At 44.2% G+C, this 16279-nt stretch overlaps 1 protein-coding gene across 1 annotated transcript; it reads right to left on the minus strand.

Annotated features, from left to right (window-relative positions):
- Positions 1-85: 85 nt before the first annotated feature.
- Positions 86-13245, minus strand: rnf19a (ring finger protein 19A, RBR E3 ubiquitin protein ligase). The gene is made up of 9 exons (XM_047599756.1): positions 12234-13245; positions 7085-7293; positions 6732-6876; positions 6442-6604; positions 4181-4295; positions 3699-3860; positions 3369-3582; positions 3140-3283; positions 86-3017 (listed from the first exon to the last, which is right to left on the minus strand). The coding sequence occupies exons 1-9, from the start codon at positions 12962-12964 to the stop codon at positions 2195-2197; spliced, it is 2706 nt and encodes a 901-aa protein (XP_047455712.1). The 5' UTR covers positions 12965-13245; the 3' UTR covers positions 86-2194.
- Positions 13246-16279: the final 3034 nt, after the last annotated feature.

Genomic DNA, 16279 nt, shown 5'->3' on the forward strand with positions numbered 1-16279 from the left:
ATTATTATATGACATTTTCGCACAGGAGGCAGAAAAAATAGGCCTAGAGACAAAGAGGTCAACTTCAAAAAACAAGGACATGTCATAGATATATATTTTTTTTTATTTTTTGATATGCATTTACACGCATATAGTAAAGCAAATTACCAAACAAATATACAAATACCTTATGCCTTCCTGCACAAATTATATCTGGCACTAGTGTTCAAATCAGGATCAAGAAACCGGAGTTTTGGTGAAGTATGAGAAACAAAAATCGCGGAGGAAGAACAAAACAATGTTTTCCTGTGATACAGGGAGGACCGCGAGCGTGAAGCCCCGTCCACAAAACCAAATTGAGTGTTCGTTCAGTAACAGACCTGGGTCAAAATACCATTCTGGCAGAGGTTGACCTGAGCCGACTCGGTGGCCTCGACTGAACGGACCACGGAGCAGTAAACACAGGCTCAGGCAAATACTCCCGAAAATAAAGAAGAACTTGACGTCATGTCTGATCAGCAGCACCGGTTGGCAACACAAACAGTAATCACGGAACGAATCAACGGGGAGCGTACCCCCTAAACAAACCTATGTATCCCTATTAACCTTTGTGCATTTGCAGAACATCAATGTCATAAGAAATACAGGTAACAGTGCAGGTGCCTCGGGCCGTTGTGCAGCCTCGGTTATTTGCGTAGCATTGGTGAAGCGTGTATGAAACAGCGGTCTGTGTGTCTGTATGATCCCGGGTCTTGTCTTCATTCAACCCTGCGGCGTAACGAACGAAGGATGCACAATACTGCGTCTACAGCTGACAAGTCCAAGGTATAAGATTTAACAAGAGCCTGAGTGCTGTCTTTGGTAGGCAATTGAAAACTCTTCATTTACCATGTCTACCACAGTACGGTCTGTGTGTGAATGAGCATCCCTCCTACACAGACAGACATTCTGCCATCTATAATGAGTCGTTTGTTGTTGTTGTTGTTTTTGTTGTTTGCGATCTAGAAGACACAGTGGAGAGAGACGAAGAACACAAACAGCTTCTTGAAGGCACCATGAGTTAACAAAGAAAGATATCAAAGCTCTCTCTTACTCAGTGAGGCGAAACCATCAGCCTGAATAAATCACTTTTTTGAACATTACAAAAACATTTTTCTTTGTACAATTTCACAGAATTGACCAACCCATTGGTTAATGTTATAATGACTTAATAGCATTATCTCGACAACCATGGCCTTCCAGAGACCTTTCTCAAATCAGGACAGCCCACACCCGCCCCTCCCAACATATGACGACATATTCCACAGAGCTAGATGAGGCTTGGGCCCTCCAAAGTCACTTTAGCACTAAAAAAAAAACACACACTCTGTGAGTTGTAGGCTACAGGTCTAAACTAAAGAGCTGAAGAGCTGCTGAGCACCATCTCCCAGAATTGGACTACAGCTACAGTTGGCATGAATCCATCTGAAGAGGATCTCTGTCCTGTTACATGTGGATTTTAGTGCTAAAATGACTCAGGAAGTTGAGCCTAGGCCTTAAAAATGATACATTAGAGGGTTCATTTCAAATGTCCAGGGGAAAAAAAGGGGAGAAAACTAATAATAAATACAGACAAGAACCGAGACGTTCCCCTGTTACTAATACATTTTGGGAAAAGCTAGACCTAAAAAGGAAACGGTGAATCATAATGCCTGGTCCCTGCATGACTTCACCTCTGGAAAGCTGAAACATTTACGATTCCTGCATGGTGTTGCATCCACGTCATAGAGCTAAGATCAAATACTAGCAAAACTGGCACAGTGGTTTTAATCGAAACCTACACAGATCAAGATGACGGCGACGGCCTTCTGTTTACGAGCGGCCGGGGAGCGAGTGTCAGAAATGTATCAGCAGTCTGTGGGCAGCACAGGGAGAAACAACCAGCATTCACAGCCTGAACATTTCTCACATGGTTGCAGCCTTTGAAAACTTCCAACAGCCTCCTGACAATCAGTGGACACACAGAGGTCTCTTTTTCTTCTACTAAAGGCTGGTTTTTATGAAGGGCAAAGAACCCCAAAAAAAAAAAAAAAAAAAAAAAAAAAAACATGTCCCCTTTATAAGGGAATAACAGAAAACGCAGGTTAAACTGTAAGCTATGTGTGTTAGTTTGAAGGAGGATGTTAAATAAAACAGTGTCTGTGCAGCACTTAAGGTTTTGAGATTTTTTTTTTTTTTAGATATCAGTTTGTATACAGGAGTTCTTGGACTGCTGCTGGGTTTGGGCTGGGTGTTGTGGCTGTTGTTGTTGTTGTTGGTGGTGGTTGTTGTTGTTGTTGGTTTCTTTAAGAATCTCTCCGGTGTTGCTGTGAGAGTCCAGCTCAGCGGGGCACACCAGGTTGACGTTCTCCTCCGTGATGAAGCAGAGAGAGGAGTGCTCTGTGCCGTGGCCCAGAGAGGAGTTGGTGGAGGAGGGGGAGTGGGGAGTGATCACGGCTCCTTGCCCCAGGGAGGAGGAGGACGAAGAAGCCGGGCAGGTCTCCAGGCGGTCGTTCTCCACTTCAGGTAGGGGGCTGACGGTGGCGAAGCGCGTGTGGTAGTCGCCTCCGCTGGAGCCGTGGCTACAGGACGTCTTCATGCTTTCCAGGTCAGAGCAGCTGAACTCTGAGAAGTGGCTGGAGTGGGAGTCGGCCACGGACGGCAGGCTGCCGCTCAGTGAGGGAGAGTCGAACTCCGAGGAGTTGGTGCTTCGCTGCTCCAGCAGCTGAGCATCCATGTCTTCCCGGGTTTCATTGATCTTGGTGCCTCCGCCGCCTTTCTTGCGCAGCTTGCCTTTGCTTTTTTTGCCCGCCGAGCTGGAGGAGGAGGAGCAGGATGCCTCTTTGGCCCACTTTGCGGCGGCTCCTTTGCCCTCCGAGGAGGTGCAGCCGTTGGAGGGACAGGTCCAGCCACAGCGGCCCATGTGGCTGCCGTCGTCCACACTGCTGCTGCCGCTGTGATGCCGTAGTTTGCCGGGTTTGGATTCGATGTCGACCTGGACCTCCATGCTGTTCCCATCTCTGGAACGAGGGAGAAGCAGGGAGACGAGAGACAAACTAGCATCAGTAACATATTACAGATTTCTGAAAGTGCAGCAGCTGCACCGAACCAACCCCTTCATTCACATAAAAATTATACTCACCTGTCAAGGGGCATGTAGGCATTAAGAATGGATCCAGCCATTGCTTTGGTGCTAGCGTTGTCGCTGATTGTACCCAGGCTGACGGTGCCAGACTCACCGCTGAGGCTGCAACGCTCCTTCTGCACGTCAGCCTGCACCTCCAGCCTAGCAACACATGAAGAAAGGTTTCACCAAAGACGTTTACAATGTTTACATTTAGACCACGCTGCAGCTGTTTCTGTTCCCGTACCTGTTCAGGTAATTGACCATGGCACTGCCTGACAGGCTGCCTGTGATGCTGGCTCCAGCCAGGGCCATGGTGGAGGCCGTCTCGCTCAGATTGTCCCTGATGGCCCCCAGACGGTCCATGTGGCTGCCACTGGCGCTCAGACTTCCAGTTAGCCCCCCAACACTGCCTTCGCCTATACTGGGATTATTCCTGGTGTCTGCCACAGATGTAGTATCTACACAGAAGAGGAAATAAAACATATTAAAACTCATTACATCCACAAAATTACATCTACAATTATTATGGGTGTGAGTGGGGGAAGTGTAGTTGAGGAGGAGCTCTGAAACTTACCAGTGGCTGCTGCACCACTGCCAACATTCATGTCATTCTCGTCGTCAAACTCTATGCGGACTCCTTTTCCATTCCCAGCAGAGACGCCACACCCTCCGCTACGGCACAGAGAGATGGGCACTACGCCGTAGACGTAGGCGAGCATGATGGGAACTCCAATGCCTATAGTCGGGGGGGAGAGACACAGCAGAGACATGTCAGGCCAAGGCACAAAGAAAACAACAGCGGAGGCCAGCGCTGCTGACGCAAGTAAGTCAAAACAGTCTAAATCTCCTTCAGCTTTTCCCATCTTTGTGTAACAACTCGTGAGAAATTATGACTTTGAAAACAAACTTTTGCATAATGTGAACTCGAACATTAAACAAAAAGAATTCCCGGAGCTGTCGGAGTCAAACGAGGACACGCCGCGTCGATAAAGATCTGCAGGCAGAAGAGAAAGTCAGACAGAGAAAGAGGAAGGACGGGTTGAAGACCAGACTGACCGACTGTGACTGCAGCCACCACCGGGGACACGATGACAGAGAGAGTCACTCCACCAGCGATCACAAGGTTCCTCTTGTGGTTGGAAATATCTTTGCCTTCATAACGGTTATGGATCTGAAAAGGAAAAAAAAAATGGGAGAAATGTGAGTCACAAACTGAGAAGTCGACTTCTTCTGCAGAGAACTGGTGACAGAATTCTTTTGATGAATGAATAAATACCCTGGTCGCTGATGAAAACCCAGAATAAACCAATGCGAACCAACTTGTGTAGTTATTTGTTTAACCTTATCCTTCTTTCACCCCTCTGTGCACACTTAGTCTAGTCATTTGCAAAACAACATGAACAGTTTTCAGTCAGGTCTCAAATTATTAGTTCCAGATATCAGACTGGGGTTTAAATTTACGTATACGCATATATTTATGTTTCACAGAACTCTTTCTACACAGAAATAAAACTTTTGTTTTGTTATGATTATCATTTAAGAGTTTAAAAAGGTTTCCTCATTAACAGATTTCATGTTTAAATGTGTTCACATGAGATGAAGACGATGGTAAAAGCTGTGGTTATTATTTAGTCATAAGTTAACCTAAGGATCAATCGATTACTCGAAAGATTCATCCAAAAAAATAACCAGTAATTTATCACGTGATATAAATTAAGAAAGAAAAAAAAAATTATATTTGATGAATTTGGGACAAAAGAAGCTTTCAACACAGCTTCAATGTCAAGGAATTGTTTAAAGAAAAAAACATCTTGCTGGTGGTGAAGCAGCACCAGAAGAACATCTGGTAGAAAAGTCATGGAAGAAAAATTATTTAAGGCTCAAAACAGCAACACTGGACCAGAGCTACAAATTAAAACATCAATAGGGCTGCATGAACAATGGAAATATATCAGTCTATCCACCATCTGGCTTTGTTACTGGTACAATTTAACACTGGAAACACTTGCCAATAAATATTTAAGTGACTGTGAGAGAAAAAAAAACAGAAAAATGGTTAACAGCAGTGTCTGCTGCTGAGAACCCAGAATATAACTCACATGTGACAAATAAACAAAAATCATTAATATCTAAAAGGCCTGCGTGTGCTGTTTAAATCAGTTTACAATTACAAAAGAACTGCCGATACCAAACGTGTGACACATCCTGCATGAAACTGGGATGGGTTTAGTGAGTCACCGGGATGCAAGGTTAACATGAAGCCTGAACAGAAACCTTCCTTTAGTCAACGTGGAATGAAGGTGATTCGTTTCCAGATGTCTGACATGGGTCACGTGATCACTACAGAATGTGGTCGGTTTTCTTTTCTTTTTTTTTTAGAGGAAGGAAGAATAAATTGTTGGCCTTGGCTTCTTCTTGGCAGACAGCAGTGGGGGAATTCTGGAGAGTCTGAATACTTTCATTTCATTGTAATGTGAAATTCTTATTCTAAACAGACCTCGGTTTGAGAGCGATACGACCAGATACACAGACACACAGGTTGCTGACAAATGACCGAAGTTGGCTCGAGGTATTTTCAGAGCCTGGGAAAAATAAGAGGACTGCGTGTGCACGGATCTTTTTAATATAACCAGCTAGTTAGTGATTGATGCGGTGTTTGTTTCTTTGATGATTGCAATGAGTACGGCATGTGTGAAGTTACTCATTGTAAATCTAAAGGGTAACAGATCGCTCTGAGAGCTCTGAACAAGAAAACTTAACCTTCATATTGTTCTCCATGTCAAATTTGACCCGTCTCCAAAGTTTCTATGTCACATAATTTGACTGGAATGTTGTCCAATGGCCAAGGATTTCTGAAAGCAGCGTGCAACATACACCGATCTGGCAAAACATTACAACCTAATATTTTGTGGGTCTCCCTTGTGCCTCCTTAGGATCCTATGGGTTTAAGGGGGAGGGGGGTCTGTGGATCCTCTCACAGATACTTGAATTTAGAGGCCAGGTCAACACCTTCTGCTGCTCATCGTGTTTTATGAGTTGTTCCTAAAGCGTTTTTGAGTGTGTGTCTGCTTGTGTCACACTGAGGATGGCTGCTGCCATCAAGGAGTGCCACTGCTATGGGGTGGGGGGTGTCTGGTCTGGTCTAGGTGGGTGCTACATGTCTAAATAACATCCACACAGATGCCAGGTCCAAAAGTTTCCCAGCACAAGATGCTCAATGTTATTCACTTCTCCTGTCAGTGGTCATAATGTTATGCCTGATTGGTGTATGGTCAAAAATGTGTAACGCAGAATTAGGTGTGCTTTTTAAGTCTCACCTTCCTCCCCACATATACAGGTATACCAATAATCATGGCGGGGATGGCTACACCGGCGATGAGCGCGATGCCGACGGGGGCGCCGACAAGCGTCCCCAACTGCCAAAGGATCTTCTTCTTTCTGCTCCACGGCTTCTTTCCCCAGAAAGTACAGCCTGACGGACTGAGACAGAGCACAGGAGAAACTTTCTTCACTTTACATGTTTAATAATAACAACCTCAAGAGTGTAAAAGTGATGAAGCTAACCAGTTCCTGTGTGTGTGTGTGTGTGCGCCGCTGAGATACTGACCTCAGGTAGTGTAGGTCCGAGATCTCCTTCATGCAGAGCCAACAGAACTCGCAGCCGCAGACGGCGCAGGTCATGTGGTTGCAGCTGCCGTCGTTCATCTTGATGATGTACGCGGCGCAGCGTGGACATGGCTTGATGTCGTCAGCTGAGAGGAACACAGTATAATTGACAACATTTTACTTTCAGGTTGTGGCGTCATTTAAAAACGTTAGAATAAATGTTTGAGATGGATCTGACACATACGACCATGTTTTCTAAAAGCATGAAAACACAAAGGACAGAAAGAGAGCAGGCAAATGTGAAGCCATGTGCATGGCGTGTGTGTGCTTATGATGAGTTTTCAGTAATCCAACCTGCAGCTCCGCTCTCTTGACTGTAGCTGAGGGACGACGAGCGCACCGTCCTCAGACGGAGGCTCTGCGCTCTCTGCTGCCGCGCTGCGTCGCAGGTCTGGTTGGGATGCCACAGTTGCTTACAGTGGTAACAGAACTCTGTGCCGCAGCCCTCCCTGCCACATGTGATCTTTGGACAGCTGGCACAACCGAAAGCTATCACCGCATACCTGGAAGAGGAAAAACAAAACACTTATCAGGTCATATACGCAAATGGTGCCGTCTGAAAAAAAAAAAAAAAAAAAGAAAACGGCAGCTATTAGCAACTGATGGATGTATAAATAAACGCGACTGCCTGTAACATGAAGGTGTGGTTTCCTCAGCTTTTAGATTGTGTGCGTTCGTTATCAGGTAACAGCCAAAGTACAATAGTTATACAAGTCGTTTTAATAGTCTTTGGTTTTTAATCAACTGGCCTTTATTGATTGCGAAAGAGAGAGAGGTGTTTCTTTTTAAAGTCTCCCTCTTTCCTTTACAAAGGCTGCTTACTCTTCAAACACTGTCACACATTCAAACACTGCCATAAAAGCCTTTAAAACAACAAAGGGAGATTGTGGCCTAGTTAACTGGTCACAAGGCCTGAGGCATGAAAGTGAGTACTTCCTTTGGTTTTAAAAAAAAAATGATATGAAATAACAAAAGGTGTGAACCTAATGCTGACATTTTTGGGGGTTTAACCAGTATTTTATTACATCTGATCCGCCTCTTTCAACCGTGCATGTTCTTTCAACGTGGCTTCACACAGCAAATCATAACACGGCTTCGGTATGACAGAGCGACGGCAGAAGCGATCGGATAAATCTGTGCGACGATGACAGCTGTAAAATACTAGCTATCCAGTTTCCTGGGGGAAACCCTCGAGTGCGTCATCCAGTCCTATGTGAGCGTAGCAGAAGTCTACCAGCCCCCCTCTGTGACTGACCCGAGGTTTATGTTTCAATCACAAAGCCACGGAGAGCCTGGGAGACTTCCTCTGCCGTGGATCAATTTACTCAACCGAGGACTGTGTCTACAACGCGGACAGAGGGAGGAATTCCTGAGACGTCTCGGTCTTATTTAAAGTCCACCTAAGCAAACCCCCAGCGCTAAACATTATACAGACCAAAGCAGATGCAGTGTTTTCCCACACAGACCATTAACGTATGGTGTATTAAAAAGCATTTAAAGTCTTAAGATATTTCACCATCAATTAACTAGGAGGCAATTTCCCCTCTCAGAATAATCTGCAAACAATTGCACAAGTTCTCCAAAGACACAGAAAGAAAAAGAGAGTGTTACATTAGAAGATGCAGACATGGTCTTGTTAGTTAAGCACTGAATGCTTACTCCCTGAATCAAGATTTGAGAGTTTGGAGGAAAAAAAAAGTCTGGACCAGAAACACGAGTAAAAACAGAGTTGCTAAAAACTCAAGGAAACACATGTGGGAAAGACCACTGCGATTAGTCCTCCAGTTAATATGTTTTCCGATATTTCCCAGCTTATACCAGTGTTGAGCCAGATCCAGTAGCAAACGAGGGTTAGGAAGAAATAACGGTAGCAAATGACAAGAGAGAAGACAGCAGTCAACAAGCTGTTGTGGGGAAGGCAACGGGTATCATTTAATAATTACCACTGCCATGGATTTATGGCTATGGTGTGGTGATGATTATTAGCAACTGTCAGATTCCCTGAACACAGGATCCATCTCAACATCAACACATGGTTCAGGACAATGTGAGTGGTTAGAAAATGCAGTTAACAATTTGCTGAACAACATCTCAAAAGCATTAAAAAAGCAAAAACGGTTCTGGCTAAGCAATTTTTGTTTAGATGAAACTAATGTCAACCTGTACCGGAAAGACATCATGGAAAAGTGTCAATTAAATGTTCACTAACACAAAACAGCTGCAGAAAAGTCCATGGGTTCCAGACTTTAAGTATTAAAAATTAAACATTTATTATTGATTGAGCTTCTGAAAATGGAGAAGAAAAATGGCTCCGCTTCTAGAAGTCTGCACCTCAGCTGCATTTTAATATTTTAATTTGAAATCTTCTGCGGCAGTGGCACAGGACCAAGACAGGAAAAACTCTGACAAAAATTCTGCGACAATATATTTACTGGCTTAAATACGTATTGACCCGATACAAAGCAACCACTACAACGCGGCAATTTAGATTAGTTGAAATGTGCCTACGCTGCATTTCCAAAGCCCCCGAGCGGCAGGAAAAAATGAATAAGCAAGAGGAAAGGACGGAGCACAGAAAAGCTGCAGAGAAATGGGAAAACTAGAATAGAAGGACATTGTAAATTCCTCTCGGCCGCTGCGGAGTAAAAAAAAGAAAAATAAATTGTCTGAGCACGAGACATGCACACTTGCTCTCGCACACTTGAACACTGGAGTGGAGGAATAAAACAAACCCCAAAGAACCGATGAGGATGCAAACTATACTGGAAAGATCAGAACTGAGGAAATGGCCTTAAGCCTTGTGCGTACGCATGATGCTGCTGATAAGTTTCATTTTGATTTGATTTGATTTGATTTGATTTGGCACACATGCTTTTGCCTCTCCTTTAACTGACTCTCAGTATGCCAGATGGTGGCAGATTGAAAGGACTGTCGGCTAAGGATGACAAATAATTAGACATGATAAGATGAGCATTAATGAAATAGCAATATGTACTGTGTGTATATATCTCAGAGAGCTACAGCTTTCTAGAAACCTAATCTACCCTCGTTTCATTCAGCAGTTCCTTCAGTTTTTATGAAAGCACAATTGGACATGTCATCCCTTCTACAACTCTTACCCTTAAAATACATTTGCTGCTATTCTGGCCAAGTTTACAAAACAGGACTTCCCACAAAACAAAACATCCAGCTGACCAACTTTTGAAGGTTGCTGCGGCCTCAGAGTAAAAGCGCAAACAATACAAGATGTTTTTTTTTTTTTTTTATACCCACCTGCCCTCAAACAATTCCTGGAAGAAAAGGAAATGGTTGAGTGAGAGCGCGTGAGCGTGTGTGAGCGAGGCAGCGAGAACGTGAGCCTTTCACGCACAATTGTGTACTGCTTTAGGGGTGTTGCTAGATGTCAGAAATGTAAATAAAACAAACAAAAAAAAAATAAAAGATAACATGCAAAAGTATTTAAAACATTTCCATATTACACCGCGGTTTGTTGAGAAAACAATATTTACAAATAATTAAATGTGGTAAACTGTGTAATGGAGATATGCATAGCCCGCAGTCAAGGAACTTTGGACAGATGTCCGCTCAGCTCCACATAAACGAGCTGCTGATTTGATTTGTCAGTGAGTCACAGTGACTATTTGACCCTGCAGGGCCTCTACAAAGACACACTGCTGTGACAGTGTGTGGGGGGGGGCGGGGGGGGCTGATGGAAACGGGCCAACCGGCCGTCACTCAGGAAGGGGATTAGACAGCAAAACAGTCTCGCACAACTGGATTACTGTGGCGAGCAGCGAGTACAACTAAAATAAATACGTACAGGCTGAAAGGCAGGGAGGGGTTTATTAGGGGGATCAGTTTCCATCTAAATGAAGAGAGTATCATCATCATAACAATCAAGCACTACCATACATGGCCGGACTCGTGCGGCATTTTCCATTATTAAAAATGCTCGTCTTGATTTACCAAGGCACGACACAAACACTTTCTACAATTTAGTTGGTGAGAAACTTCTAACGGCAACATCGACGCAAACTTTTACTACATTTAAACATCAGCTAGGTGAGTTATCCTGAAAGACACTGTTTGCTTTGCTCACAAACTAAAAATAGAGAAGCTAAAGAGGAAATGAAACGTACATATGTTGGTCCTTGTACTGAGAAATATATCCAAAATAACACCTTTGCTAAAATCAAATATTAAAAGTTGCTAAAAATCTAATTTTCATTATTTCTACATAGTTCGTTCGCTAGAAAGTCGCCATTTTGAAGTGTAATTGAGTATGTCACAGGGCTGTTTGGATCATTCTGATTGGAAATGGACAAGGATGAAATGGAAAGAGATCACGGGTCCGGTAAAAATATTATTGAATGTGCTTTTGAACCTATACGGCATGGAAACTGAACTTGGTACCACTAAGAGTGGAAGAAGTGGTGAAACTGGTGGTTTGGAGAGAAGCGCGTGTCGTACACCAATGCCACCGTTTCAGAGTCCATCTGGTGGACCATTTAATCCGCAGCCTGTCCTGTACTTTCCACACTATATGCCGGGAGGTGGAAGTGTTGGTAGCGGTAATGCTTTCACTGAAAGACGTCTGAGCAGAAACGTTGCAACGCCCCGTTTGCAGCATGCAAGGTAAGCTAGGTGTAACCGCAAGTTAAAATGTGATATTAAACAAATACAAGCTACGTGGTGTTGGATAGACACAGGAATGATTAGAATCTTTCTATATGCTACCATTTGTTACATACTGTTGATAAGAACGGAAGTGCTTCATTTCCCCTTTAAGCAGCTCGACAACAGAACAGCTCTTTCAAGTGTTGCAGACATTTGTTAATCTATCAAAACAGGAAAAGTACTAGTACTCGCACTAGTACATTTTATGATTTGGGGAGATGATTTGACAAATATAAAGTCCTTGTCAAGTTGTTAACTGATTAACAAAACCAAGCGCCCAAGCTTGCAACTTAGTCACAAAGACATAAAAATGTAATTGCCCGAATTGAACCACACGTCAAATCTCACAAATTTTAAATTGCTCAAAGAATATGTCAACTTGGCCCAATAAAAAACATTTCAATTCCTTTTTCTTTTTTTTTTTTGCACTGCCTACTATTAAGCAAGGCTTCATGACAGCAACTTCCTTTACGGAGTTATGTCAACACTTCATTCAGTTGTGCAATTAACAAATGCCACGTTAACTCACATTATGATACGATAAGTCAGTATAAGTTCTGTTAGAAGTCTACATCTGACTCCAAACTCAACACAGGAGAGGTCATATTTTTAACATCTCTTCGTCATTTCCCTTTAGTATTCAACATTTTATTGCTTTAAGACAATCTTACAGACTACGTCCAAAGCCTTTAACAAATAAACATCTTGTAGAAATCGCTAAAGGTCAGAATGTGTGTGTTTGTGCCTGTGTTCATGGGTTCCTTACCCACAGTCTGGTGCAGGGCACCAGCGACAGTCTGGGTCAGCCACCAGCCACCTCCTCAGCATGAACTCCTCGTATTTCTCCATCAACGCCCGGTCTCCCAGGATCATGCAGATGTCGTGCGGGTTGAAGCGCTCCGAGCACTCGGGACAGCTGATGTTGACGCGCGACTCCGAGATCTCGATCCGCAGGTACTGGCGCAGGCAATCGATGCAGGAGCGGTGGTGACAGGTCATGATGTCAGGGAAGTTGTCCCGGGAGTGGCGCAGAAGGCACAGCGGGCACTCCAGGAGCTCGGACCCCACCCCGCCTCCCGCTTTGGTGGAGGAGGAGGAGATAGAGGAAGAAGGCCCTGAGGCAGATGAGGTGGAGGCAGCAGCAGCAGCAGCAGCAGCAGCAGAAGCAGTAGAGGCAGCTCCGGTCTCAGCCACAGAGAAGAAGGCAGAGTTCTTGTCATTACACATCTCCGAGTGGATGCTCTCGATGCTAGCGATGCCGTCCACCCCTCCGAGCCCTCCGAGTCCAGGATGCTGGAGCTCTCGAGACCTCTGGCGTCCCGATTTGGACTCCTTACCGCGCCGTCTGAAAAGAGAGGCCAAGGAGAGGCGCCTCTTCTTGGGGGCCTTCTTCACAGAGGGGAGAGAGATGGAGGAGGCGGTGGACTGTAGGTCCCGGTCAGAGCCCATCACTCCACCACTACCTCGGCCCAGCTGCTGGTGCTTCTGCAAGCTCATCTCTCCGGAGGGAGGGGAGGGGTGCGCCAGCGGGGAGCCAGGGCTGGGCAGCCTGTCTCTCACATGGGACGGGAGGTCTTGGATCTGGATGGGGCTGGGGGAAGGGGTAAGGTGGTGGATGGGGGAGGGGGAAGGTGGGCCAGGGTGGGGGGACAGGGCTCCAGAGGGCCCTTCTGCGTTTAAGACATGGTGGCTTCTCCTGATCAACCTCGTGGTCACATCTAATAGCCGGATTTTGGCGAAGGGGCGGGGGTCACCTGCTGTGAATATGGCGCAACAGAACCTGGAGAAAGCAAGAAGAAGGGAAACGTCAATGTGGTTGGTTAATAAATCGTAATAACCACTCGGTCCAACCGAAGACACAATGAAACAGGGAGACGTATGGAAAATTATGCTCCAAGAATATAGTGGATTGCAGGAGTTTTTCCTATTTTTTTATTATCAAAGGCAATGTTTTTTAGATCGAAAATGTACTTCATGTTTAAAAATAAAGAATGTGCACATACTCAAGTAAAAAGTGTCATTTCTTTATGTTCTTTAATAGTTAATCGTTCGGCTAGTTTCCTTTTTCCTCTACCTTTTGCTTCTTTTCTTGTTGAGTCACCACAAACAGCACAAGCAGTTTAGCTTTTCGTTTTTACCCTTCTATGAGTTTAAATTACTTTGTCTAAGTCCAAACTAGACTTCAGACTTTCTTCCATATGCACATGACCAGTTATTTGTAAAGATAACTCTTGGCATTTTGTCGGATATAACAAAAAATAACCTATTCAAGTGTTTAGAATGTGATTCTACAATGAACGCTGCATTACTACAAAGGACTTGCTGTTGACATTTTGCAGTGTAAAAGTTGGCTAAGTAAAGCCAACGAGAGTGTCGGTCAGAGATCCGAGGACAGGGGACAGGAGGCTGACAACCTTGACAGCATTGACGCAGACAGTCGACACTCGATTTGTTCATAGGATCAACAGTGACAAGGCCTGGGCCAAGACCATCCTCTGCTGATAATGGCCAAACAGGAGGACGTGTGAGATAATGGAGAGTAGAGCAAGGGTTTGCTGAGGTAAACAGGTTTTGTGTTGCACACGTAAAAATCCCACAGCAACTTCTGTACATCACAGCTGGGATGGTCATAATGTCCAGTATAAAAAAATCAGTCCAATGAAGGGCTCTGCATCTGAGTGTTGACTGACCTTTGCAGGCTAGATCTACTAATTTCACAATTTCCTGTATGACAAAATGCTTCACTTCCCTGTAATCTCTAATTGTGTGTATATACCCACTCAGTTTGGCATATGACTGAGACACTCCCTGTGCACTTGATAATTTTACACTTTTGAGAAGCAGAGAAAGGTCAGTGCGCAGTTGCAGAAGTAAAATATTATGACTATTACCAGATTACTGAGGCTATAGCTACTGTTAGATTTTAAGATACAGCAAAAGTATAAAGTTGTCCTACTTGTTGCTGACTAAATTACAATTTTCTCATTTGTGATAGGCCACAAGCTGTATAAAAAAAAAACAGTTACACTCGTTAATTGTTAGAAGCTAGACATTTATTTCTCAAACATGTGAAATGACCGCATAATTGTGTCTCCTTGACAGTCCGCTTCTGGAGTGATTCAGAGATTCGTCCAAAGGTAGGCTGGAAAAACGCATGCAGCGTCTAAGGAATTCAATGTGAGCCAATAAACACAAATAGCTTTCAGTAGTGAACCCGCAACTTCATGCAACAAACAACTCCGTGTCAAACAAGAGAAGGCTTAAACTTTACACAGAGGTTGTATCACAATAATTTATGTTTTCTTGATTCCACATCTGTGCTGTGCTTTATGTTGTGGTAGTGGTGTTGATGCAGGTGAGGAAAATTTTTTTTTTAGTTTTTAGGAGAGTGTTGCTACTGAGGTCCAGCTTGCTCATTGGGTGTCCATCCCTCAGTGTGTATGTGTGTGTTTATCTGTGTCTTTGGTTACACCTTGGCACTGAACCTTGCAGTGGAAACACAAGCAGAGTAGCGCCAAGAGACACATACACACCGCTAAACTACCTACACGAGCTCAAGTGTGTGTGACAGAACATGCTCTCTCTCACACACACACTCTCTACATCCGATACTTCATAAGCACTTGGTGTAACTGCAGTAAAACGGCATATCCACAAATCTGTCAATCTGCACTACTATACCAGAAGATCAAAAGCAGCACTCAGCACAGCAGCTGTGCAGCTGCAACCAAACCACTGACACTACCAGCACCGCACTGTTCTCAAGCATAAGCTGCTCATTCTACCCTCACAACCTCTTTCACTCTCCTCTCGTGCGCACACAAACTCAGCGAGAGGCAGAGATCTCCTCCCTGTTCCATGGCTCGAATCCTCTTGCTATGAGCTGAAAGCAGGAAACACTGTTGTGGAAGGAAGGACTGGCCTTTCTTAACTCCTGGACATACTCAGTGAGGTACTGGAATTACAAACAACATCTCCCGTGCTCGCACATTTATCTTTTATTTCCTGGAAAGCCCATTAACAGAATACAGTACTGTGAATATTTTTTACGGATTTTGAGAATCGAGCGGTTGCAGATGCTCTTAGTTGTATCGAGAGTAAGGCTTAAGAGTATGTAGTAAACTAAATGTCAGAGGCTAATAGTCCTCATTCAATCATGAAAAGTCCACTGTGCTTTGTCCTGACCTGGATGCCTGTCAGAAAGCCACCACTGCATCTAAATTACCAAAGAGACCCTGTGTAGGCTTATCTCAGCTGAGCAGACAGATGTGTGTGCATGTATCCGACGAAAGGGCTGATGATGCAGGGGAGTCTAAGCCAGCTGTGTCATCTGAAGGCTCTGGCAAGGCCTCGCTCACAAAATAAAAACATCTATGTCAGCTCAATGGCTGCAGGTTGAAGTCAGCAATTCAACCTTCTCTAATTCAGTGTGTCGCTTTAAGTGCCTTAACAAAAAAACAAATCTGCCCAGTATGCCTGAACCTGGGTGAAAGAGCCCAGTGGAAAAAATAAAAAAAAGATAAAAATACAGAGGAAAATGTGGTGAAAAAACACCAGCTCACTATTGTGGCTGTGAGCTGAGGACTGAATAAAACACAATCGAAGCCTATAAATAAATGAAATTAGTAGGAAAGCTTGGGATCAGTTTCCGCTAGCTGTCCGTGTATTTTTCCACATCTGTCCAGTGCACAGAATTCAGGTTCAAATTTCCACAGGTCAGTAATTCCTGTGATCCCAATGATGACCACCAGTTGTTGTTGTTGTCTCTTGGCGATAGCTCGCTAAGAGACTTAAACAAGACAGCTGATAAAT

Source organism: Mugil cephalus, chromosome 11 (assembly GCF_022458985.1).
Source record: "Mugil cephalus isolate CIBA_MC_2020 chromosome 11, CIBA_Mcephalus_1.1, whole genome shotgun sequence".
NCBI classification, from domain to species: domain Eukaryota; kingdom Metazoa; phylum Chordata; class Actinopteri; order Mugiliformes; family Mugilidae; genus Mugil; species Mugil cephalus.